At 38.5% G+C, this 20,799-nt stretch overlaps 2 protein-coding genes across 4 annotated transcripts in view; one reads left to right on the forward strand and one right to left on the reverse strand.

Moving 5' to 3' along the window:
* LOC146592707 (uncharacterized) overlaps positions 1-16,525 on the reverse strand; it is a 20,880-nt gene extending 4,355 nt beyond the window's left edge. The window contains exons 1-2 of the mRNA XM_085310584.1: positions 16,522-16,525; positions 14,947-15,507 (exon numbers count right to left, since the gene is read on the reverse strand). Of these exons, the coding sequence (XP_085166710.1) occupies positions 14,947-15,507; positions 16,522-16,525 (565 nt within the window). The remainder of the gene's footprint in view (positions 1-14,946; positions 15,508-16,521) is intronic.
* Positions 1-20,799, forward strand: part of CDK14 (cyclin dependent kinase 14) — a 330,258-nt gene that overhangs the window by 51,335 nt on the left and 258,124 nt on the right. For 2 of the 3 annotated variants that reach the window (XM_085310484.1, XM_085310483.1), the window contains exon 3: positions 19,582-19,629. The exons of the other annotated variant lie outside the window; for it this stretch is intronic. In XM_085310484.1, the coding sequence (XP_085166610.1) occupies positions 19,582-19,629 (48 nt within the window). The remainder of the gene's footprint in view (positions 1-19,581; positions 19,630-20,799) is intronic. 3 annotated transcript variants of the gene reach the window in all.

The following is a 20,799-nucleotide window of genomic DNA, read 5'->3' on the forward strand; positions in this document are numbered from 1 at the left end:
AGAGAGAGAAAAGAAAAAGAAAAAAACCCACCACCAAAAAAGCTAAAATGGTGATGGGCTGTTCAGATGTTCAGATTGCTGAAAGAACATATCATCTCCAGAAGGAAAGATGAGAACTGAGCCTCCATTTTTACAGAACCAAAAGAAATTTTGGGATTGGTTTGCTCACCTTACTGTGATACATTATGTATGAATGCATAGTCTATACTAGCTCAGTGTAACGCTTTCCTTTTATAACTAGCAAGACATGAACATTTGTTGCCTGTTATTGTCCCTGTAATAATAATGATTAGGACAACTATAGAGGCTGATAAGTATCATGCATGTTGAATACACTAGGGCACCTGAGGCAGTAATGAGGCAGTGTGTTCTTTCACATCATGAGTTTGTAGGTTCATTTTCTATACATTGCTCTAATGAGCATGTTTTATATTGTATTTTTTTTCCCAATGGCTTTCTGTGTCAAAAAGCAGAATCTAGATATCTGTCAACAGTACTTCCCACAGAACATGCCATGTMTTCTGGGCTGGTTCTTCTCCTGCCAGTTATTATCGTGATTCARAGCTGAACATAGTGAAGCATAAGTCGCTTAGGACACATAAGAAACAGGTTATTGACAATTAAGCTTGTGAGAAGCCTGGAATAATTGCTAGAATTATCTCACACCTTAAACATCAAGTATAGGATTATTGAGGGCTTTCGATTGTGGGATCAGTTTTTATTACAGAAYCTGTCAGATGCTTCATTACAGCAACTGTCTAGAAAAGAATGTCTTCTACCCATCTTCCTCCTCCCACCACTCTCCTTTCAGGTTCACTATCTGAATACTAAATTTGAAGAGAGTCAGAATTTAGAGAAACTGTTTTGCATGGATTCCATTGGGATGCATGCAGGCAAACCTCCTGTAAACACACAGTCATGTAAATCTCTGAGTCCACTTCCCTGTGGCACTTTGAGGTCCAATATGAGAGAATGAAGGTAAGAATGATTGTGACCCTTTCTCAGTTTCCACTTATTATGAGGGACAGTGAAAGAAGATCTATTTCTAACTTTTTTTCTGGGTCAATGCTTTGTCTTTTTTTTTTCTTTTTAAACACRGTCCTCACTCTTGTGGAGATAAGCATATCTTAATATGCTTATTATTTGCAATATTAAATGAATAAGTGTGCAATATTAAATGAGTTGTCCTTACTTAATGGATACAATTGTATTCATCTCAACACTCATTACTGCCTTTAGTGAGTAAATACAGGATAATCTAAATTTCAAATTAGATTAAATTTTGGGTGTGAAGACAATCCAAGAATGCATTCTCAGGATGTCTGACATCCTACAAAAGTAGTTTCTGTGTGTATTTTAGAGGCTACAGAACATGATCTCAAGAGTTCCAGTTCATTTTCTGAACTTAATTTATGCAGCCTGAGGTAGCTGACCAAGTTGTTTCAGATTGGAGGTGCCTTCAAAGTTTCATTGCTTAATAGTCTAGATTGGCTCAAGACTACCAAGTGGTAGGATATTTATTTCCATATAGCTTCTACCCTGTCCACAAGAAGTCTTGTCCTGTGGAACTTGARTTCATAGACTGCATGATCTTTGTCCATGATCCTCAGTGTGTCCATAACCTGAAAAATCCAAGTTTGATCATCTGTGCGTCTTCATAGAAGCCTATAAAGGAGGGATAGRGGCAGCTGAACAGTTCTCTGGAACGGAAGTCATTCACTTGTATGTTAGTAATTTAATTTCAGTTCAAGAATTGAGTCAACAGTTATTCACATCTAAAGACCATTTCTTTACAGTTCTCGTATGAGTTCACTATTTGAATTTTGCAGCAAACTCAGCAGATATCAAACGCCTTAAGGGTTCAAATTGTCCGTCAAAGGATCAGCACATAGTGAAGGATATTAGAAGAGAGACAGATTTGCAAAGTGGATACTGTAAACATGCAAAATATTCTAAATTCTTATCCTTCTCTTAGGTATCAGGAGATTAATGTGGCTTTATATATTTTTTAACTGGAGTAGCTTACGTTTTGTGCATAGACTTTTTGAGTTGTAAGATCTGAGATTTTTTTTTCCATTACTATATAGAAAGACATCAGATGGTATGAGAAAACAAAGCCTTTCATGTGAATACTTCAAAAAGTGGAAAAGAAGGAAAGCTAAAATTCAGTGCTTTCAAAAGAATAGAATTTCAGTGCATGACATACTTAAACTTGAGAAAGTGATGAAGGTGAACTCGTCTTTTTGTGTTAAGTTTTAATTCATTTATAGAAAGCTTTCTTCTCCTAGCTATAATGCTATGGATGACTTTGAAATGGGATATCAGTGTATTAAGTCCCTGCATGAGATCTGCTATAGGAATAGATGTAATGTGGAAATGAAACGTTTTCAGGAGTTCTTCCCTGGGGATTGTACTGGTAGATGTTACAAAGCTATTGTTAATTTTTTATAACTCTCCATAAAGAAAAAAACTTTGCAAACTGTCTCTCCCTTTTTTTTTCTTGACATTTATGTAATAGAAATATTACTGCCCTTTCCTGATAAAGTAGAATTTTTCTGTGTGGCAAATGTGAGAATTGTCAGCTAAGTGGTTTTAGGAACTGTCTATCTAAGGAGATGGGAACTATATAGCTAAGGAGATGGGTTAGTCTGAGTAAAGCTACTCCACTAAGCCATCTTACTAATTGTTGTCACCTTCTAGACAGAGCACTTCTATTGGAGTTCTGCACTGCTTCAGTTCTTTGTGGTGCTTCTGAAAAAACACTGACTGAGATGTGGATTGAATATTATTTTTGTCTGAAAGAGTCCAGATTGTGGTGCTTTGTACTCAGCATATTAGTTGCATTAGCAGGTTGCACCAGAAAGTGAGGTTGTGTGTATATATATGTAGGTATATCRTGAGTCTTATGAAAGCTGATGCATATTTTTGGACCTGAATCTTCTTTATGTATTGCTAAGATGCTTCCATTTCTATAGTAAAATGTTGCTACCATTGACAACATAGCTATATGATGCTGAAGGTGRTTGACTCTGCTCTCCCTTGCTCTCTTTCAGTTGGTAATGAGGGATTCAGGAAAGCAAGATCACAGATTATTTTACTTAACACTTGATATAGGCTCCATCCTCTTYCCAGACATGTACTTTTTACAGTGTCATTTTAATATATTATTAAGGCGTGAATACTAGGTGAGACAGAATTRTATGTGAGTATGTAATAGACTCTTTTTACAGGTATGAGAGGGGCATGGCTGAGAAAGTAGAGTTTATCTAGCTACTGATCACATTACAGATCTGAGTTTCTTTAAGTACTTCTGTATAATGATTGAGGCTAAAGAATTCTTGAAAATAGTACTTATATAATAGCTTTTAACAAAGAGCTTAAAAAAAAACAAACAAAAAACCACCTAAGTCAAGTTAAAAGACCAAATCCAAATTGTGTAGGTACCATTGTACCAATGTGATTTTTTTAGTCTAGATTATTTTATTTATTTAAGGTTTTTGTGAGGATAGCAAGAAATATAGCAATGTCAATAAGAAATAAACGACAAAACAAACCCACTGTAACTGTATTACTGTTAGTATTCACAGGAAGATGTGAATTTGCTAGGAGCATTTGGGTTAGGGTTTGCTATTGCACAAAAAGAGGATAATTGTCGCAAGTCACTAATTAATCTTTTATGTGTAAAGAATGCTTTCACCTGAGTTGAAGATTTATCTGGATTTGAAGCTTTATATATATATATATAATATATATATAAATGTATAGATGTAAAACCATTACTCAATATTCTCCATGTTGTTGTTCCCTTTAAACTTGTACTTTAAACATTTTATGTAATGCAGAATATATTTGGAATCAATTCATAAAAACAGAATATCTTTTTGTAGTTAAAAGTTGCAAAGWTACTTGTCACTAAAGATTGCATTGCATTTCATTTTGGACAGTGACTTTTTAAATGAAGTCCCACCATAACAGATAATGCAGTTGRTATAGTTCAAATACTGGTATTGTGAAGCAAGTTTAACAGCACGTTGCACTCAGTGACTTGTCACGCATTCCATTGTGAAACACATTATTTACTGCTTCACTTGCCATCTTAAGTTAAAACTGATTTTCTTTGCATTCAACACACTTTTGTCGCTGCTGGTGTGTTTTTTTTCTTCTTTTTTTTGATCGTGTCTCAAGTACTCTGTTTACTTCATCTTCAAAAGGAAGCCAAATTGATCAGCAGAGAGAAGGGATCATGTTCTGTGATTGCCTGTGATAGCAGGGAACTGGGCTTGGACAGGTGTTGTTCCTTCCAGTCCTGAGTTTCTAAATACAACTTGTTAAACATTTTGTTAATCAATTAGGATGAATTATTTGTAGTGGCTTACTAAATGGCTATATGACCAAATCGCTTTCACAAGTGAATGACTTTCCAACTGTGAAGTGTGTTTATTCTCTTTCCTAATAAATTCAGTGTGCAATTATCAAAGTTAAAAGGTATGTATTGGATAGTGACTTTCCTTACTCATAGTTTCGTCTATGAGGAAGAAATGGGCTCTTGTCCATATAGTAGTTGTACAAATTATTGCATGTTGTTATTACTTCTAGGAAAGGGAGGAACACTTAGCCTTCTTTTTCCCTTACTTCTTCTTTCCCCTATCTTTGTCTTGGATGATTTAGTATAGACTAGTGGAAATAGAACACTATTTATAAGTTTTATATGAACAGTACATAGTATAACTACACAGAACACTAAGTAACTACTGACATTCTTTTCACTASACAGTATTAATAAATGATGGATTTCATGTTTAGTTAATTGACCATCAGAGCTGTGACACTSTGCAATCAGTCTGTTTTAAGTATAGTAATTTGCAAATGACTGCGTATCTATTATCTTGAAAAGCTCAAAAGATGCCTCTTTATATATGAGAAATTGTTCTCAAGTGCCTCAGAGCATTTTGGAGTCTGCCCAAAATCGGCATGAAAGTGGTGGCATGACTTATAGTACCGATAGTGTGAAGCTTGTTCTTGCAGCTGGCTTCCATGCAGAATTTAAAAAAATAAAACATAGGTATTTGACCTTTATTATATTGAAGCATTTTATAGTTCAATCTCTCTCCTACTGCCCCTTAGAAAACAAGCTAGCCACATGACGTAGGGGACTCTGTGTGATCCAAAAAGTGAAGCTCACAAATTAATTCAACAAATTCATTGTAATTCTAGCCTGCCTCTGTGTGCAGTCTAGACTTCTTGAAAGCCATTTGAGATAYTGTGGGCAGCAGCAAAGCATGTAGCTGTCTCGCAGCCAAGCTRTGTTCAACCACAGTTATCCCATGGGGTTGGGAGTGGAAACAGGGACTGGGCTAGCAAAGGGGAAGGCGGGCGATAAGAAGAGTAGGGAGGATGGGAGTTGTCAGCATAATAGATATTCTTGGTTTCACTGAAACCAGTCTTTAGATTGCTTAAGATTGGGTCTATAACAGGCAAACAAAAGACTTTTAAAATCTACTTTTCACATCCCTTTCTTTCTACCTACTCAACATTTATAGTAGGGAAATGCAATAAATGCAGAATTACAAATGCAGTAAAAATAATTCACTTTAAAATATGGGAGGTTGGCTTCTTTGAGTTAGCTCCCATTACTTCATAGATTGTCTGACCTTCTCTCTGTCTCCTTGTCTTTGTTGCCAGCTCCTTGCTTGCATTCTCAAGTTCCTTTTACTTTCTATGTTCCTTTTTTCCGTGTGTTGTCCRCCACTCTTTCCTTAATGCAGTGCCTGTCTTCCAGCACATCTTGGTCTTTGCAGATGATCACTCACTAGCTATTTTCTTATTTGAGAGTCCAACTGTTTTTCCCTTATCCTCAGACTGATTTTAGGTAGAYTGAATGAGGAAAAGAAACGTAAACATTTAAATGTATTTTTTCTTGTCCTTTCAACTTGAAACCCCTGCTTTTTTTGTGTTTTCCTTGGACCTCCAATATTGAGACACTTGAGAAGAAAAAGCTTTGCCTAAATAGAGGAACTTTTCTTCAGGAAAAGTGAAATCTTTATCTATTTACAAGGAAAACTAAGCTAAGAAACTCAATAGTCTTGRGGAATGTGCCCCTGTGACTAAGACTGGGAAACAGACGAGGGGAAAAAGCTTCAGAAGATCTGCTTCATTTTGGGACCTTCTTATGGAGATTACTGATGCCATTGATAMAAGATTCAGCTGTAGCCCTTAAGATACGTTTAAGGATGTGTTTAAGTCTTCATGACTGCAGTGGAGCACAAGCAAATGTCTGAAGTTCAAGCATGTCACGCTGCCTTCAGTGGGATCTGCTGAAGAGCGTGTTTCTGATGTTCTTGTGACTCAGGGCCTTGGAGTTGCCCAGAGCATAATCCAGGACTATGCTTTGCTTCCACTATAGCACCTCATACCTTTGTAAAAATGCTGTCATTTGGTGCTGGATTTTTGCACTAGGTTTTGGGTGAAGCAGAAGATACTTCTCTGTTCAGGTTGTCATTTAAATTGAGCTGTGGTTCTCTTCTTAAGATCTCCCCTACATATTATATGGCCATTCCCTTTCCTAGTGTAGTCTGTTTATCACTGCCTTTAGCCAGGCAGGTTTCTGGGAAGTTGGGAGCCATCTAAAGCGCAGGCCAGCAGGGGTTGCTGTAGGAGTAGGAGATGGAGAAGATTTGCCGCCTCCCTTTTGGAGAAGCCCTGGTTGTGGGTTTGCTCCTGCTGCCCTCTTTTCCCTTGTACCACTCTCAACCATGCTTGGGCTCAGCACTGGCTTCCAGACACAGAGCAGGTTTCTGTCCCTTACTCTCAGCTTTGTGTATTTTGTATGTTCTTAAATTAAATAATTATGTTTCACTGTTACAGTGCTAGAATAAACTTCATAATTCATATTTTGGCTCAATAAATTTTAACCTTTTTTATGGCTATTGTTTTTATACAGTTGGATAATGGCATTCATACTGCTTATTTCCAGATGCCCTTAGACTACTGTTTTAGTATCATTTGTCACTCAAGAACTTACTGGTTTCCTTCAGGACTAAGATGTAATTGAATTGGGAATGATTAGTTGCATCCTTTTGACTGAATGTTGTTCCCTCCCCTCTTAAYTTCTATGAAATGACCATTAGCTATTTTGGCTGCAATTCTGTATTCTGTTGAGGCAGTGCTACATTGTAAATCAATATCTTTTCAAAAAGACTGCTGTAAATTGCCTAGATAGCATATGCATGGTTACTTTGGCTGCAATGCTGCTGCAGAGCCTGGATAGTCTGCCTTTCTGGGAACTCCACAGGCAAGTCCATCATATATTTTAAAAATACATATATATCTTTTTAGAAAGAGCATGGTGTTGCTGGTGAAATTTAGRCAGAGAAATATTGTACCCTTGGTACTCATCTGTACCTTTTATATTCCACTCCATGGGATTATCCTGTCTTTAGGGATTTCTTTGTTTTCTGCTTTAGATTTCCCCCTTTCTTAGCTGTAGTACAGCCGTACCATTTCAGCTTGCTAGTGCAGAAAGATGTTGTGAATTCAGTTGCTGAATGAGCCCAGCCTGACTGCRAACACTATTGCTAGAGACATGTCAAAGAGTTGCAGGTGAATCTAACCTGATCGAGACAACAGCAAAACGGTGAGATGGGGCTTGTTTAAATGTCTGGGATTAATTAAGCGCTGGGGTTTCCTGTTTAAACCTGAACCGTAGTTATCACATGCTTCCAACTTGAGCAGGATTCRTTCTGTGCATGTCAGGGTGGGTTTTCTCTGGAATGCTTAAAATCCAGGCAGATGAAGGTGGTGGTTAGCTGGGAATGCCACATGAGACCTTGCAGCTTCCAGCCTTGTGAGACTCCCCCAAAACACTGGCTTCAGTTTGTAAATATCAGTGAAAAGGTAGGGGAAGGCTTAAAAGAAATGTTTTCTCATTACAGCTTTGCATTTCTTTCTCAAGCAGCCTTATTTATTATTGTATAAAGAGGGCACTCTATGAGCAATTTTTCCGATATATGCTTGGCTGAATGCCCTCTGGGATGAGTGAGTGAAGGACGTGATCAGCCACTTTTTCATCTCTGCTAACAAGTCTGTGCATCTTGCTAGATCTGAATAAATATCTTTATCAGTTACATATGCGCTTGCTGTATGAGGATAAAATGATCCTTTATGAAATACATGTTCCGTGATGGAGGTCAGAATATTTTCGTTCTTAACCTCTGTGATTATTTTGTTTCTCTTGCATGCTGTTCTTATTAAAAAAAAAAAAAGATCAGTGAGGTAATCATATCAAGTTGTAATTCTTAATCCTTGTACAGAAGTGTATTAGTAGTATTTTAGATCTTAGTGGAATATTTCAACATATGTGAAAGCTTAAGGCAGCAGTGTGCTCGTGAAAAGACAGCAAGAAAAAAAGCAGCAGTTACGATTGTACAAGATAGATTAATATGTGGCCATTGTATGAAATAAGGTGAAATATTTTTGATCTAACTGACAGTGCATTTCAGTTGTGCATCAAGTCATAGACTCATCTCAACAGTGATCTAGTGGAATTGAAGGAAAAAATCTATTTCAGTGTATGTTCTAGCATTTAAAGGAAACCAGCTGTGGTAGCAATTGCAATGAAATATGATTTTTACTATTACTAGATAAGGGTAAAAGCAGAGGTTTTTAATTCTAGGAGAGTGTTTTATATTTTATGTATTATATGAATTAGAAATTAGTTGTATATCAATGTGAGATCAAGCAATTAGGGTGACGGCAATTTATATTTGTTTTTTCTGTACTTGACAGCTGAGGTTTGTTTCTTAATTATTGAATACTATTAAAGGGGCAGAATTCAGTCCTGTCTCAACTATTTTCTGATATTTTTATTATTTTTTTTTATGGAAGCTACTTATTTTAAAAAATGTATATTATTTTCTAAATGCATGACACTGTACAGCAATGTAAATTATGTGAAGTAGGCTGCTTCATACTGTATACTAACTTAATTTGCATAGTTTTGTCTCAGAAAGTAGGATGTTGTTTGTTTTTTAAGCARGGATAACCTCAGCTGTTTCTATTACAATAATTACTTCAGCTGCAAGCTTTTTTTTAGGGGAGGATTTCCTTTGCTTATACTGTTGTAYCTATTCTTAATATGTTGCAAACCTTCAATGCATTTGTCATTGTTTAAAACATTGAAGTAATTCAACCGTTTGTGTTTGGTTTTGCTTTGTATGGGGAATGAAAGTCCAGAAAGTCTTATACACATAAGACTTTTAGAGCAAATTTTAAAGTAGTGTATTTCCCGGTGATTTTTTTTTTTCATCTACATGTATATGTGAGAGTTGTCACTTCTGCCAGCTTTCTTAAAGTGTTTTTTTTCTTCCCAGATGTAAAACTAGCAACTTATTCATTGTGTAATTACTGTGTTCAGTGTTTTCCCATTTTATTTAAGAAATCAGTAAGTCTTTGGAACTTTCTCTATGGATAGAAGTTAATATTTCTTATGGTAGAATTAATTAACCACAGATTACAAATTAATTGGGGAAAAACTATATATAATGTGGAAAACTTGGCCAAAAGTTAAGAACACAATTGGGAAATGTAAGAAATATGTTGATTAATAGGCAGTTAGTTAGCTGAATACTCTATAAAGATTATGAACTTTATATGTAGATTAGTTCTGCAGTGAGGTTGACTTTTGTCACAGAAGAGATAAATATTTACCCTAGGAATAAATATTTGTGATATTCTCCTTGATGTCTCTGATTCCAGATAGGAAGAACTTCAAAAAATTAGAACTGATTAAATAGTTAATTTTGTATCTTGCTGAACAGGAGGCTAGCCAGCTTTTGGGAATCTTAAAATTTAAGTCATAAAAGGAGTTAGTGAGATGACCATTCTTTCCATCTATTTGGCTGTGTAAATTTTAAAACAAAACAAACCCACTAGGTTTTAATACTTTTTTTTTTTTTTTTTTTCCCAAGCCATACGCTTAATGGGCTATTTAAAAAATTGACCTGCCAGTTACTTCCCACACAAATAGGTATTTAGGTATTTTCTCTCTGGCAGGCAATTCTTGTTTCTCTGAGAGATCCTGTAGACAAGAAAATTGATAGTACTATTAAAAGGGTTTGTGATTACACTGCAGTACAAATACCCATAGTCAGTCACAACTTGTGGTTGGCTTGGGCATTGCCAGAATGAGTCACAGAGCTCCAGTGGGAATCCAGCTGTCGTGGGTAAGAGCTAGCACGGCGCTTTTTGCATGGTGTAGCTTCGGCTGCACTGTCGTGGGTTGTACTGGGAAGAGACCTTAGGATAGTGGTGAGCACCGGTCAGGTGAGGCTGCCGGGCGCTAGCGTAGTGTGAGCTCCAGTATGAGTGTAAGAGCTTAAATAATGTGGGAGCTGCAAAGCAATCCACTGTGTCACAGACTGATGGGCTTATTTCCTTTTGGGGAAGTCTTTGCAAGGCAAAAATATTTAGCTGTCAGGCAGATCTACATCTGGTTCATGAATTTGGTTTGATATTGGTAGTATTGGAATTTCCACCAGGTACATCTCTTTCTAAATGTTTCAGATACTCTACCAATGATAATTATATCTTACAAAATGTACTGAAATGAAGGAGAGTATCCTAGCAAGTATGAATTGAAACAGTGGAAACATGGTGATACYTGTGCTCCAAAGCCCATTTCTGAACTAAAAGAAAACTTAGTTGCTGTTCTTAAATCAAGAAGCAAAGGTTGAATGTTCTGTTTTCTGAGCTTGAGTTTCCTTAGGTAGATCCAGATCAGCTTTTGACATCTTCGATAGGTTTTTATTTTGATATAGTGACAGGACGGTTCGTGAATGGAGGGCTGGTTAGTTAAGTAATAGATTCTTGAGGACTCTTTTTTTTTTCCGTGCCCTCATAACATTAATATCAGAACTATCTCTCCCTTACAGCAGCAGCTCTTTCTATCATGGCATACTTCCTTCACATGCATGACTTCTAAGTTTTGATATAGTTCAGTAAATACCTTTCTGTGATTACTTCTTGTTTTTGGGGTATTTACTATGTACTATACATATACATATAGGTCATATACATCTCTTTCAAGCACAGCATATTTTTCATTGACACTTTCCATGCTACTCCCTAATAAAAACATAGATATAATTCTTCATGTAGTGATTTAGAAAAAAAAAACAACTAGTGGAAAAATAATTTAACTAACATAGCTGGTGGGTCTTGAATTCAGAGAATGATTTTATATTATAAGATTTTTGTATCAACAGTGTAAACTGCTGGGTTTTTTAGAGCATTTTGACTCTATGAAAGAAAAAATTGGGCTTTTCCTCTATTGCTAGTGCTTTGAAGTATTGCTGTGATCTTATTCTTTTATTTATCATGTTTTTGTGTAGTTGGACTTTCTCTGAAGTTCTTGTATGAATCCTGGATTGGCCTGTAGAGGATGCAGAAGCATGCATTTTTTACTTCTTAGATGGCTTTCTCTGTGATGGTGCACTAGTTAGAAATGATGTGAAAATTATAATGGTTTTTGTTTTGTTTTTTGTTTTGCAAAGATTTAGAATTTGTGAATAGAACTTGGCCAACTTCATGCTATAGTGGGACTTGCTGTCTTATCTTAGTGGTTATGAGATCCACTGCAGCTTCTGACTGAAAAAAAAATGTAATAAAGTTAAGCTAGGTTTTATAGAAATATGAAGTCACCTAGGCTATTAACAAATATCAGATCAGCAAGCTTTTGAATCRTTCTGTATCATTCTGTCCTAGAAATTTGGTAGGATTTCATATTAGCTACGTTTCAGTTCTGCTATGTAGGATGTTTATAATCATGTTAGATTTTATACCACTTACCTAAAGCAAAAAGCAACAAATGTTGTCAATTGAGCAGTAGGAATAAGCATATCTGTTTCTGTATTGTGAAAGTTCAGCTTCATTTAATTAATTTCTGATATTAATTTCTGATACTTTTTATCCTACTAGCTTAATGTTTTAATATGGGCTGTCCCCATCTATTAAGTCTTTGTGTAAGTGCAAAGAAAAAAATATGGTTTGTCTAGACTTTTTTTTTTAATGAACAAGTATGTTCTGTTGATGAATACTGGGTATGGAAATGTCATTTTGATGTATTAAATAAGAGATGTCTTGGAAAGTTCTACAGCTTAATGCTGGGGCAGGGAGAATGGCRGGTTTTGTTGCTGCCTGGGAAAGCAGTTGAACCATCACTCAAAACTTTCAAGATGGTAAGGAATTCCCTGTATTTGACAAAGTAGTTCAGATACCCCAAAAGTTATAATTACAAAATGCAATTACATTGCTTGTAAGGGYGTAGCTTTGCAGGAAAAGGAATACAAAATGTTTACAGTCAGTCTCAGTTTTGTGAAATATTTTTATCAGAAACTTCATGTAATGAAGGGATGGGAAGAATCAGACTTCTTACTGATATTTTAATTTTAACTTTAGACATATTTTTTGATCGATTTGGTTCTTGGAACTGCTTGCTTATTGAAAATAGGAACTCATTCAAAATTAGCTCACAGCTTTGAAGGCCCAGATGCCACCAGCTCCAGAAGGCTCACTTGTTTTGTAGTGTTACAGATTTTTCCTTAGAATTGATTTGAGCAAAGTCATAAATCTAYTGCAGGATATGTTTTCTCATGAACACATGAAAGTAGCAACAGTGGCAGTAACTTTTCTGTTGAAATACCTAGTTTTTTGAAGACTGAGCATTATCTCTATGCCATTCAGAGAATTCATTTTATAAAATTAGAATTGTTCTTACTAATGGTGAGCTCTTCTCACTATCCTTTTGAAACTCTCCCTTTTAAGTTTGACACACCTTTACTGTAAAAGATAAACTGTAGGATTTTTATTCTGAGTAACTTTGAATACTGCAGTTTTTATTGCAGCCCCTGACAGAACCTGTAGTTATGGGACACAGTAAGTTTGCAGGGATTTCTACCATTTTCCAGCATAGTATATTACATACTGAGAGGCCAGTTTTATTATGCTTTCTTAYACCTTTTTGCTTTGAAACTCTTGTGCTACTGCAAGTTTGACAAATCTGCAAAAGCTGCTGGAAAATTCCTTTAAGACTTTTCATTCAAGCTTTGTAGAATTGTGTATCCAAGTCACTTAACTGAAGAAAAGATTAAAAAAAATCATGCGTRTATGAGGTCCAAATGCAGATGAGGACTGTCTTCATTTAATTGTTTGTGAAGCTGGACTTATCATCCTCACCTGAACTCAGACTTTCATAAAAGGAAAACATTGGCAGAAGGGTTTTGGATGGTTGTTACTGAGATTTCCAGGAGACTGAGTTGGAATACAGATTATCTGGATCTCTGAAGAGTACTCAGACAGGACAATAATGATGAAGTTTTTGCTCTTTTTCTGTCTTTACCTTTATACTGTGCTGATTTGATCAAAATACCTTGTCAAATTCAGTTTCTCAGAAGCTAATATGTCAGGGACCAGATCTAGAATAGCTTGGAGAGCTTATCTTCCCTTGTGATACTCTTCTGCCTTGGAAGCTGCATTTCTCAAGCTGTAAGGTTACTGACTTCAGGGATTAAGCACACAGGAACAGAAGAGATTTCTTTCTTGGAGCCAAAATGAAACTTTGAAATGCATTAGCTGAATGAAATASAGAATTCGTTACCTAGTTCTTCCTCTAGCTTTAGGTAAAGATAGTTAGAAGATATTAAGTATATAAAAAATATTTATAAAGGAATTGTTCTGAATGAAAAAAAGAGGAACCAAACTGATTTGTCATTCTAGTCCTGACTTGTTTTTTGGGAGGCACTTTTTTAGTCTGGTGAAAATACGTGAGATTTGTATTGATTTGCAGTGGACTGTATAGCATGATGCCTTACTTCAATAAAGTTTGCTGTCATAGCTAACAAAACCTAGTTGGAAAACCATTACATCTGCAAATACATATATTTTTTCAAAGGTTATTGTTTAACATGTCCTCCCCCTCTTTTATAAGAAAAATTCTCTTCCTCTTACATATGTAGGATGGTCTTGGGTTCTTAAACCATCTTGGACTGATTTCTCAGACTGAATGAACTTTCTGATTAGTTATGAATTATAGATTAAATATAATTTAATTAATTAAATATAGATTAATGTCTCATTGTATCTCATAGCTTTCRTCTTATTTCAGGTTCAGCAGATAGAAGATTTTAACCGAATAGTTGGGCTTTACCCTTACACTGTCGGTTGGCATTGCATAACCAGTTCTCACCAATAGTAGTAATTTTTGTTGTGGTCCCTGCTTGTAGAAAAAGAATTTTGTCTTCTATTTTGGTACATGAGTACTTGATGGTGGCTATAGAAGAATCAAGAAGCTTACAAGGATAGGCAAAGGAACCTAAAGGAACTCAGTAAAAACAAATTTTCAAGTCATTGGGTTGTTTAACATTTATTTCTCTAAAAAACTTACTGATGCAGCCTCAGAATTTAGCAAAAATGAACATTTTGCTGCTRTTTCTCTCAAGATTTCTCATATTAGGATGTGGCAGTGGGAAGACTTGCTGTGTTTATTGCTATATCATAGAATCACAGAATCGGTAAGGATGGAAGGGACCTCTGGAGATCATCTAGTCCAACCTCCCTCCTCAAGCAGGGTCACCTAGAGTGTGTTAGACAGGGTTGCATCCAGGCAGGCCTTGAAGATCTCCAGAGAGGGAGACTCCACAACCTCTCTGGGCAACCTGKTCCAGTGCTCCGTCACTCTCACAGGGAAGAAATTCCCCCTCACGTTYAGGCGGAACTTCCTGTGCTTCAATTTCTGCCCATTGCCTCTTGTCCTGTCACATAGGACAACTGGAAAGAGTTTGTCCCCRTCCCCTTGACACCCTCCCTTCAGGTACTTGTACACATTGATAAGATCCCCCCTCAGTCTTCTCTTCCCCAGGCTGAAGAGGCCCAGCTCTCGCAGCCGTTCCTCACAGGGCAGGTGCTCCAGCCCTCTGATCATCTTTGTAGCCTTACGCTGGACTCTCTGCAGTAGCTCCATGTGTCTCTTGTAGTGGGGAGCCCAGAACTGGACACAGKACTCGAGATGAGGCCTCAGCAGGGCTGAGTAGAGGGGCAGGATCACCTCCCTCGACCTGCTGGCAACACTCTTCCTAATGCACCCCAGGATACCGCTGGCCTTCTTGGCCACAAGGGCACATTGSTGGCTCATGGTCAATGTGTCATCCACGAGCACTCCCAGGTCCTTCTCTGCAGWGATGCTTTCCAGCAGGTCAGCCYCCAGCTYGTMCTGGTGCCTAGGGTTATTTTTCCCTAGGTGCAGGACKCTGCACTTGCCCTTGTKGAACCTCAKGAGGTTCCTCTCTGSCCARCTCTCCAGCCTGTCCAGGTCTCTCTGAATGGCAGCACAGCCCTCAGGTGTGTCAGCCACTCCTCCCAGCTTGGTATCATCAGCAAACTTGCTGAGGAGGCACTCTGTCCCCTCATCCAGGTCATTGATGAAGAAGTCGAACAGGATGGGACCAGTATTGAGCCCTGGGGGACGCCACTAGCCACAGGCCTCCAACTAGACTCCACGCCACTGATGATGACCCTCTGAACTCTGCCTTTCAGCCAGTTCTCAATCCACCTCACTGTTCACTCGTCTAAGCTACACTTCCTGAGCTTATCCAGAAGGATRTTATGGGAGACAGTGTTAAAAGCCTTGTGGAAATCAAGGTACACAACGTCCACTGCTCTTCCCTCATCTACCCAGCCAGTCATTCCATCASAGAAGGCTMTCASAYTGGTKAAGSAGGATTTCCCSTTGGTGAATCCATGCTGRCTACTCCTGATCACCTTCTTKTCCTCCATATGCCTGGAGGTGACATCCAGAATGAGCTGTTCCATCACCTTTCCAGGGATGGAGGTGAGGCTGACTGACCTGTAGTTGCCTGAGTCCTCCTTCTTGCCCTTTTTGAAGRCTGGAGTGACACTGACTTTCTTCCAGTCCTYAGGCACCTCTCCAGTTCTCCAGGACCTTTCAAAGATGATGGAGAGCGGCCTGGCAACAACATCYRCCAGCTCCCTCAGTACCCGTGGGTGCATCCCATTCAGGCCCATGGATTTGTGGATGTCTAGCCTGTCCAGAAGGTCTCTAATCCTATCCTCCTCAACCAAAGGAAAGTCTTCCCTTCTCCAGACTTTGTCCCTCAYGTCCAGACTACAGGATTCCTGAGGGCAGCCCTTAGCAGTGAAAACTGAAGCAAAGAAGGCATTCAGTAATTCTGCCTTCTCTGTATCCCTTGTCACCAGGGCCCCTGCCCCAGTCAGTAGCRGGCCCACATTTTCCCTAGTCCTCCTCTTGCTGCTGATGTATTTGAAGAAGCCCTTCCTATTGTCCTTGACATCCCTTGCCAGACTCAATTCCAGCTGGGCCTTAGCCTTCCTCACAGCATCTCTACATACTCTGACTGCATTCCTGTCATTCTCCCAAGTAGCCTGTCCCCTCTTCCACATTCTGTGTACTTTCTTCTTCTGTCTGAATWTGGCCAGGAGCTCCTTACTCACCCATGCAGGTCTCCTGCTCCTTTTGCTGCTCTTCTTACTCATAGGGATGCACTGCTCTTGAGCTTGGAGGAAATGAGGTTTGAATATTAGCCAGCTCTCCTRGACCCCCCTTCCTTTTAGGGCCTTAACCCAGGGGATTCTTCCAGTTAGGTCTCTGAAGAGCCCAAAGTCCKCTCTCCTGAAGTCCAGGRYTGYAATCCTGCTTGTTGCCTTASTTCTTTCCTGCAGGATCCTGAACTCCACCAACTTATGGACACTGCAGCCAAGGCTGCCCCCAACCTTCACATCTCTAACCAGTCCCTCTCTSTTGGTAAGGAGAAGGTCCAGTAGGACACCCTTCCTTGTAGGCTCTTCCACCATTTGTGACAAGAAGTTATCATCGATGCATTGCAGGAGCCTCCTGGACTGCTTGTGCCTTGCTKTGTAGTCCCTCCAGCAGATGTCAGGGTGGTKGAAGTCCCCCATGAGAACCAGGGCCTGTGATTGTGAGGCTACTTCCAGCTGTCTATAAAAGGCCTCATCAACTTTCTCTTACTGGTCAGGTGGCCTGTAGTAGACACCCACAGCAGTGTCCCCTGTTCTAGCCTGCCCTTTGATCTTTACCCATAAGCTCTCAACAGCCTCTTCCTCCTCCCCGCCTAGGCAGAGCTCAATGCATTCGAGTTGCTCTCTCACATAAAGAGCAACTCCACCACCTCGCCTTCCTGGCCTCTCTCTCCTAAAAAGCACATATCCATCCATGGCAGCATTCTAGTCATGTGAGTTATCCCACCATTTCTCCGTGACTGCAGTGAGATCACGGCCCTGCGATCGCACACAGATCTCCAGCTCCTCCTGTTTGTTYCCCATGCTGCATGCATTGGTATATGTTCATTTTAAAGAGGCAGTCATGCCTGCAGGTTTCCCAGGAAGGGTGTACTGGGGTTGCCCATAGCCGTGTCCTGAACACATCCCCAGTTGCATACACCCTTTGGAGGCCCCCCAGCCCAACTTGTATTTTGTTGTTTTCCCTATCCATATGACACCCCCCTTCCTCCTACCTAGTTTAAAGCCCTCTTTACTAGGCTGGCCAACCTGCTGGCAAAGGCAAATGTGCCCTGCTTGGTGAGGTGAATCGCATCGCTCCCCACCAGTTGTTGATCTTCAAACAAATGTTCCATGGTCACAGAATCCAAAACCCTGTTGCCAACACCAACGGCGTAGCCAGTTATCAATATCTTTGATTACTTCATGATTGGGGGGAGTTCTGGAGGAAAAAATAAAAATACAAACCTGTAAGCTCAGAAAGACTTAATATAAGGTTAATAGAAGGCTACTAGCAGTCCATTTATATGAAGAAAACTGTATAAACTTGCATTGGCACACGTAGCCATCTGTTGGAGCAGGAGGTTGATATGGGAAAGGAGTTGAAAATATTTTTTAATCCTTATTTTTAAATGCTGTTCATATGGTTACAGAGGAGGATAGACAACAGATACAAGTGGGTAACTAAGTAAAAGAATATAGAAACCACCTGTCACAATTTCATGGGAGACTGTTTATGCGCAGACACTTTTCTTCACTGTCCTGCTGGTTGCCAAGAAGTCTTTGACTGATGCTGGTCGCTGGAAGACGTGTCTTCTGCACCGATACCTCTATTTATCTGGTCCTACGTGGGCCTGTTTGGTTAAGTGGAGGAATGACCTCCTGCTTTTGGATACCATAAATCTTGTACTAGGTTAAGACTAAAATCTGGAATGTCATATGATATGCTAGTTACTTTGTAATAAAGCAGGACATCAGGCAGGTAAAAGAAAGAATTCATTTSCCAGTCATAATACTGTTAAGATTTTATAGTACAAAAATAGAGCAAAACTCCCCTTTAGATAGCTCCATTAAGTTTCTGTCTCCTTTTATGCATGTTACAAGCTGTCGGGATTTCTGCATGACCTTTATTTGGAACTCTGTCCTTAAGTGACTCCTCCTGACTACTGTTGTYATGGAACAGGATTTTGCTTTAGCGACGTATCAGCGTTTTTATATACTTAAAGTTAATCTGAATTCTCTTCAGAGTTGTACCTTTTCCCCTATGAGGGAAACATCAATTTTAATGGACTGAAAACTCACTTTCCAAAATTAAGTGGTTGTATCAACATAAAGAATATTAATTTTAGAAATACTCAGCTCCACCTTGCCACATCCAAGGGATGTAGTGTCACATGCAGTAATTCCTGACTTGTAGTGTTGTGCTTGATCATGGTAGATTTTAGACACTAATTCAGCAGAATATATTATATTACAAGTTTGAGAGAGGGCAGGAAGAAATTGTATAAGCATTGTCTGTTAAAAAAAAAAAAAAAAGTTGCAGCATAATACCTAATTTTCCCTGGATTCAGGTGTTGAAACTTCTTTTTGGATCTGTAGACTTGGGCTTCCTACTTCAGGCCTGATCAGTTGGCCTTTATATGCAAGTGACTGGTTTCTCACTTGGCAATTCAGCATAGACATTTAATCTGCTCACTGAGTTCAGTGTTTCAGACCAACACACAGAATTAATGTCAGAACTTCCAGTTCAAAAATGCTTCCATCTGGCACTTCTGTGACCTTTTTATATTTGCATTCTTCCATATGACAAGGACAGTTGGCTTAACATCAGATGTAACTTCAAAAATAAAACGGCCGTTTTTGGAATAAGCCTTTGATACAGGATGTGAGAGATTCATGAGAATAAGTTTGTGCTAAGTACAGCGAGTATAATATGGTGTTATTGGTTTCCCCTTTCAGTCTTAAGTCTGCTTTCAATTGTATTTGCTAATTCATAGCAATCTTGGTATTCAGATCAAKTTAAATGAATAATACCTGAGCCTGCTCATTACAGTTCTAGGATACAGCTGAGCCTGTTGCTGCAGGGGTTACCACACAAGCTGAAACAGGATGGGAAAATAAATGTTTATTCCAGTATTGTTTTTTTTTTTCTCAAGTCTTCCTCCGTTGTGTGATAGTCATTCTATTTCTTCTTTCTGTTTCTATTTTAACCTTTATTTTTCTATTTCACTCAAGTTCTCCTACTGCTCTTTTTAGCTGTGCCCATCAGATGTTCAAACCAAAGACCTGGTACATCAGGGAAAGGTGAGTGTTGAAGGACATCATTCAACTTGGAACCTGACTGGGCTGGTAGTTCCAGTAGGAAATATGACCCTGTTGGTGTCTTCTAGCACTACATGCTCTGCTATACCTTTCACAATTTTATTTATTCTCTTATCACTCATCTTTCCTTGATCTTCTTCTGTACCATGCCCCCTACATTCCCAACAGATAAGCTCTCTTGTCAAACTGTTCATGTTAGGGTTTCTCCTTGTGGATGCAGCAGTCTTCTGCAGCWGCTGCTGCTGACCCTTTCTTCTCAATGAAGCTAGTGACTGCTGTCAGCTGCCTGGAGGAGCTGCTAACAGCACCTGTGGTTTTAAAAAGAAAGATCTGTCCTAATGCTTTGTTCTCCAAACAGAGTAATTGTCAAGATTGCAAGTTCCATTTTTATTTTGAATAAAACTCTTAATACTCCCAAGCATTCCCAAATTATGTTTTATCGGTAGCAAATGTCAAATTTCAGTGCTGCTGGAATCGGTAGATGACTTCTGTAGTTCTCAATTTCCATGGTACAAAACACATTGGAAAATAAAATACTTATAAACCATAGTGAAAACTCATATCCAGCTAGGAATTTTTTCCAGTGAAAGTTAACACCGACCTTATGCTCTCCAACAATTCAGCCATTCAGCTGTTTGGTTGGTAGTCACTTGGTGACTACCAAAAAACCACAGAGAAATACTAAAAAAATATATTTTTTTTCTTTTTCTTTTAACCCATCTGTCAGCTAAATGCAAGTGCTAAGTCTTATACTCTGTGATAATGAGATTGTTGTGCTATCTTCCAGAGGGATTTGGCTCTACAAATTATAATCTGTATCTTTATAACATTTCACTTAAAAAGCCCTAGTGCTTTACGAAATTAATTAGTGCTCCCACTTTTTCCTTGTGGTAAGGGCAGGAAGATTATTCTCATTTTTATCAACAGAAATAAGGAGTTGTAGAGAGGTTAAGTGACTTCCTTGCCTCAAGACATTCAGCATTTTTTTTTTCTCGTGAGAGTTAGAGCTTGGATTCCCTATATTGGGTCCTTTTGTACTTCTGGAACATAACAGATGGGAGAATTCRGATGTTTTGTTTTGATTTATCGGCAAGAAGCTTGGATATTTACTCTGCTATTTACCCAGCTGACCACTTTTTCCAGGATGTACAC

Source organism: Rhea americana, unplaced genomic scaffold, assembly GCF_003343005.1.
Source record: "Rhea americana isolate MKP2758 unplaced genomic scaffold, rheAme1 scaffold_32, whole genome shotgun sequence".
Taxonomy (NCBI): Eukaryota; Metazoa; Chordata; class Aves; order Rheiformes; family Rheidae; genus Rhea; species Rhea americana.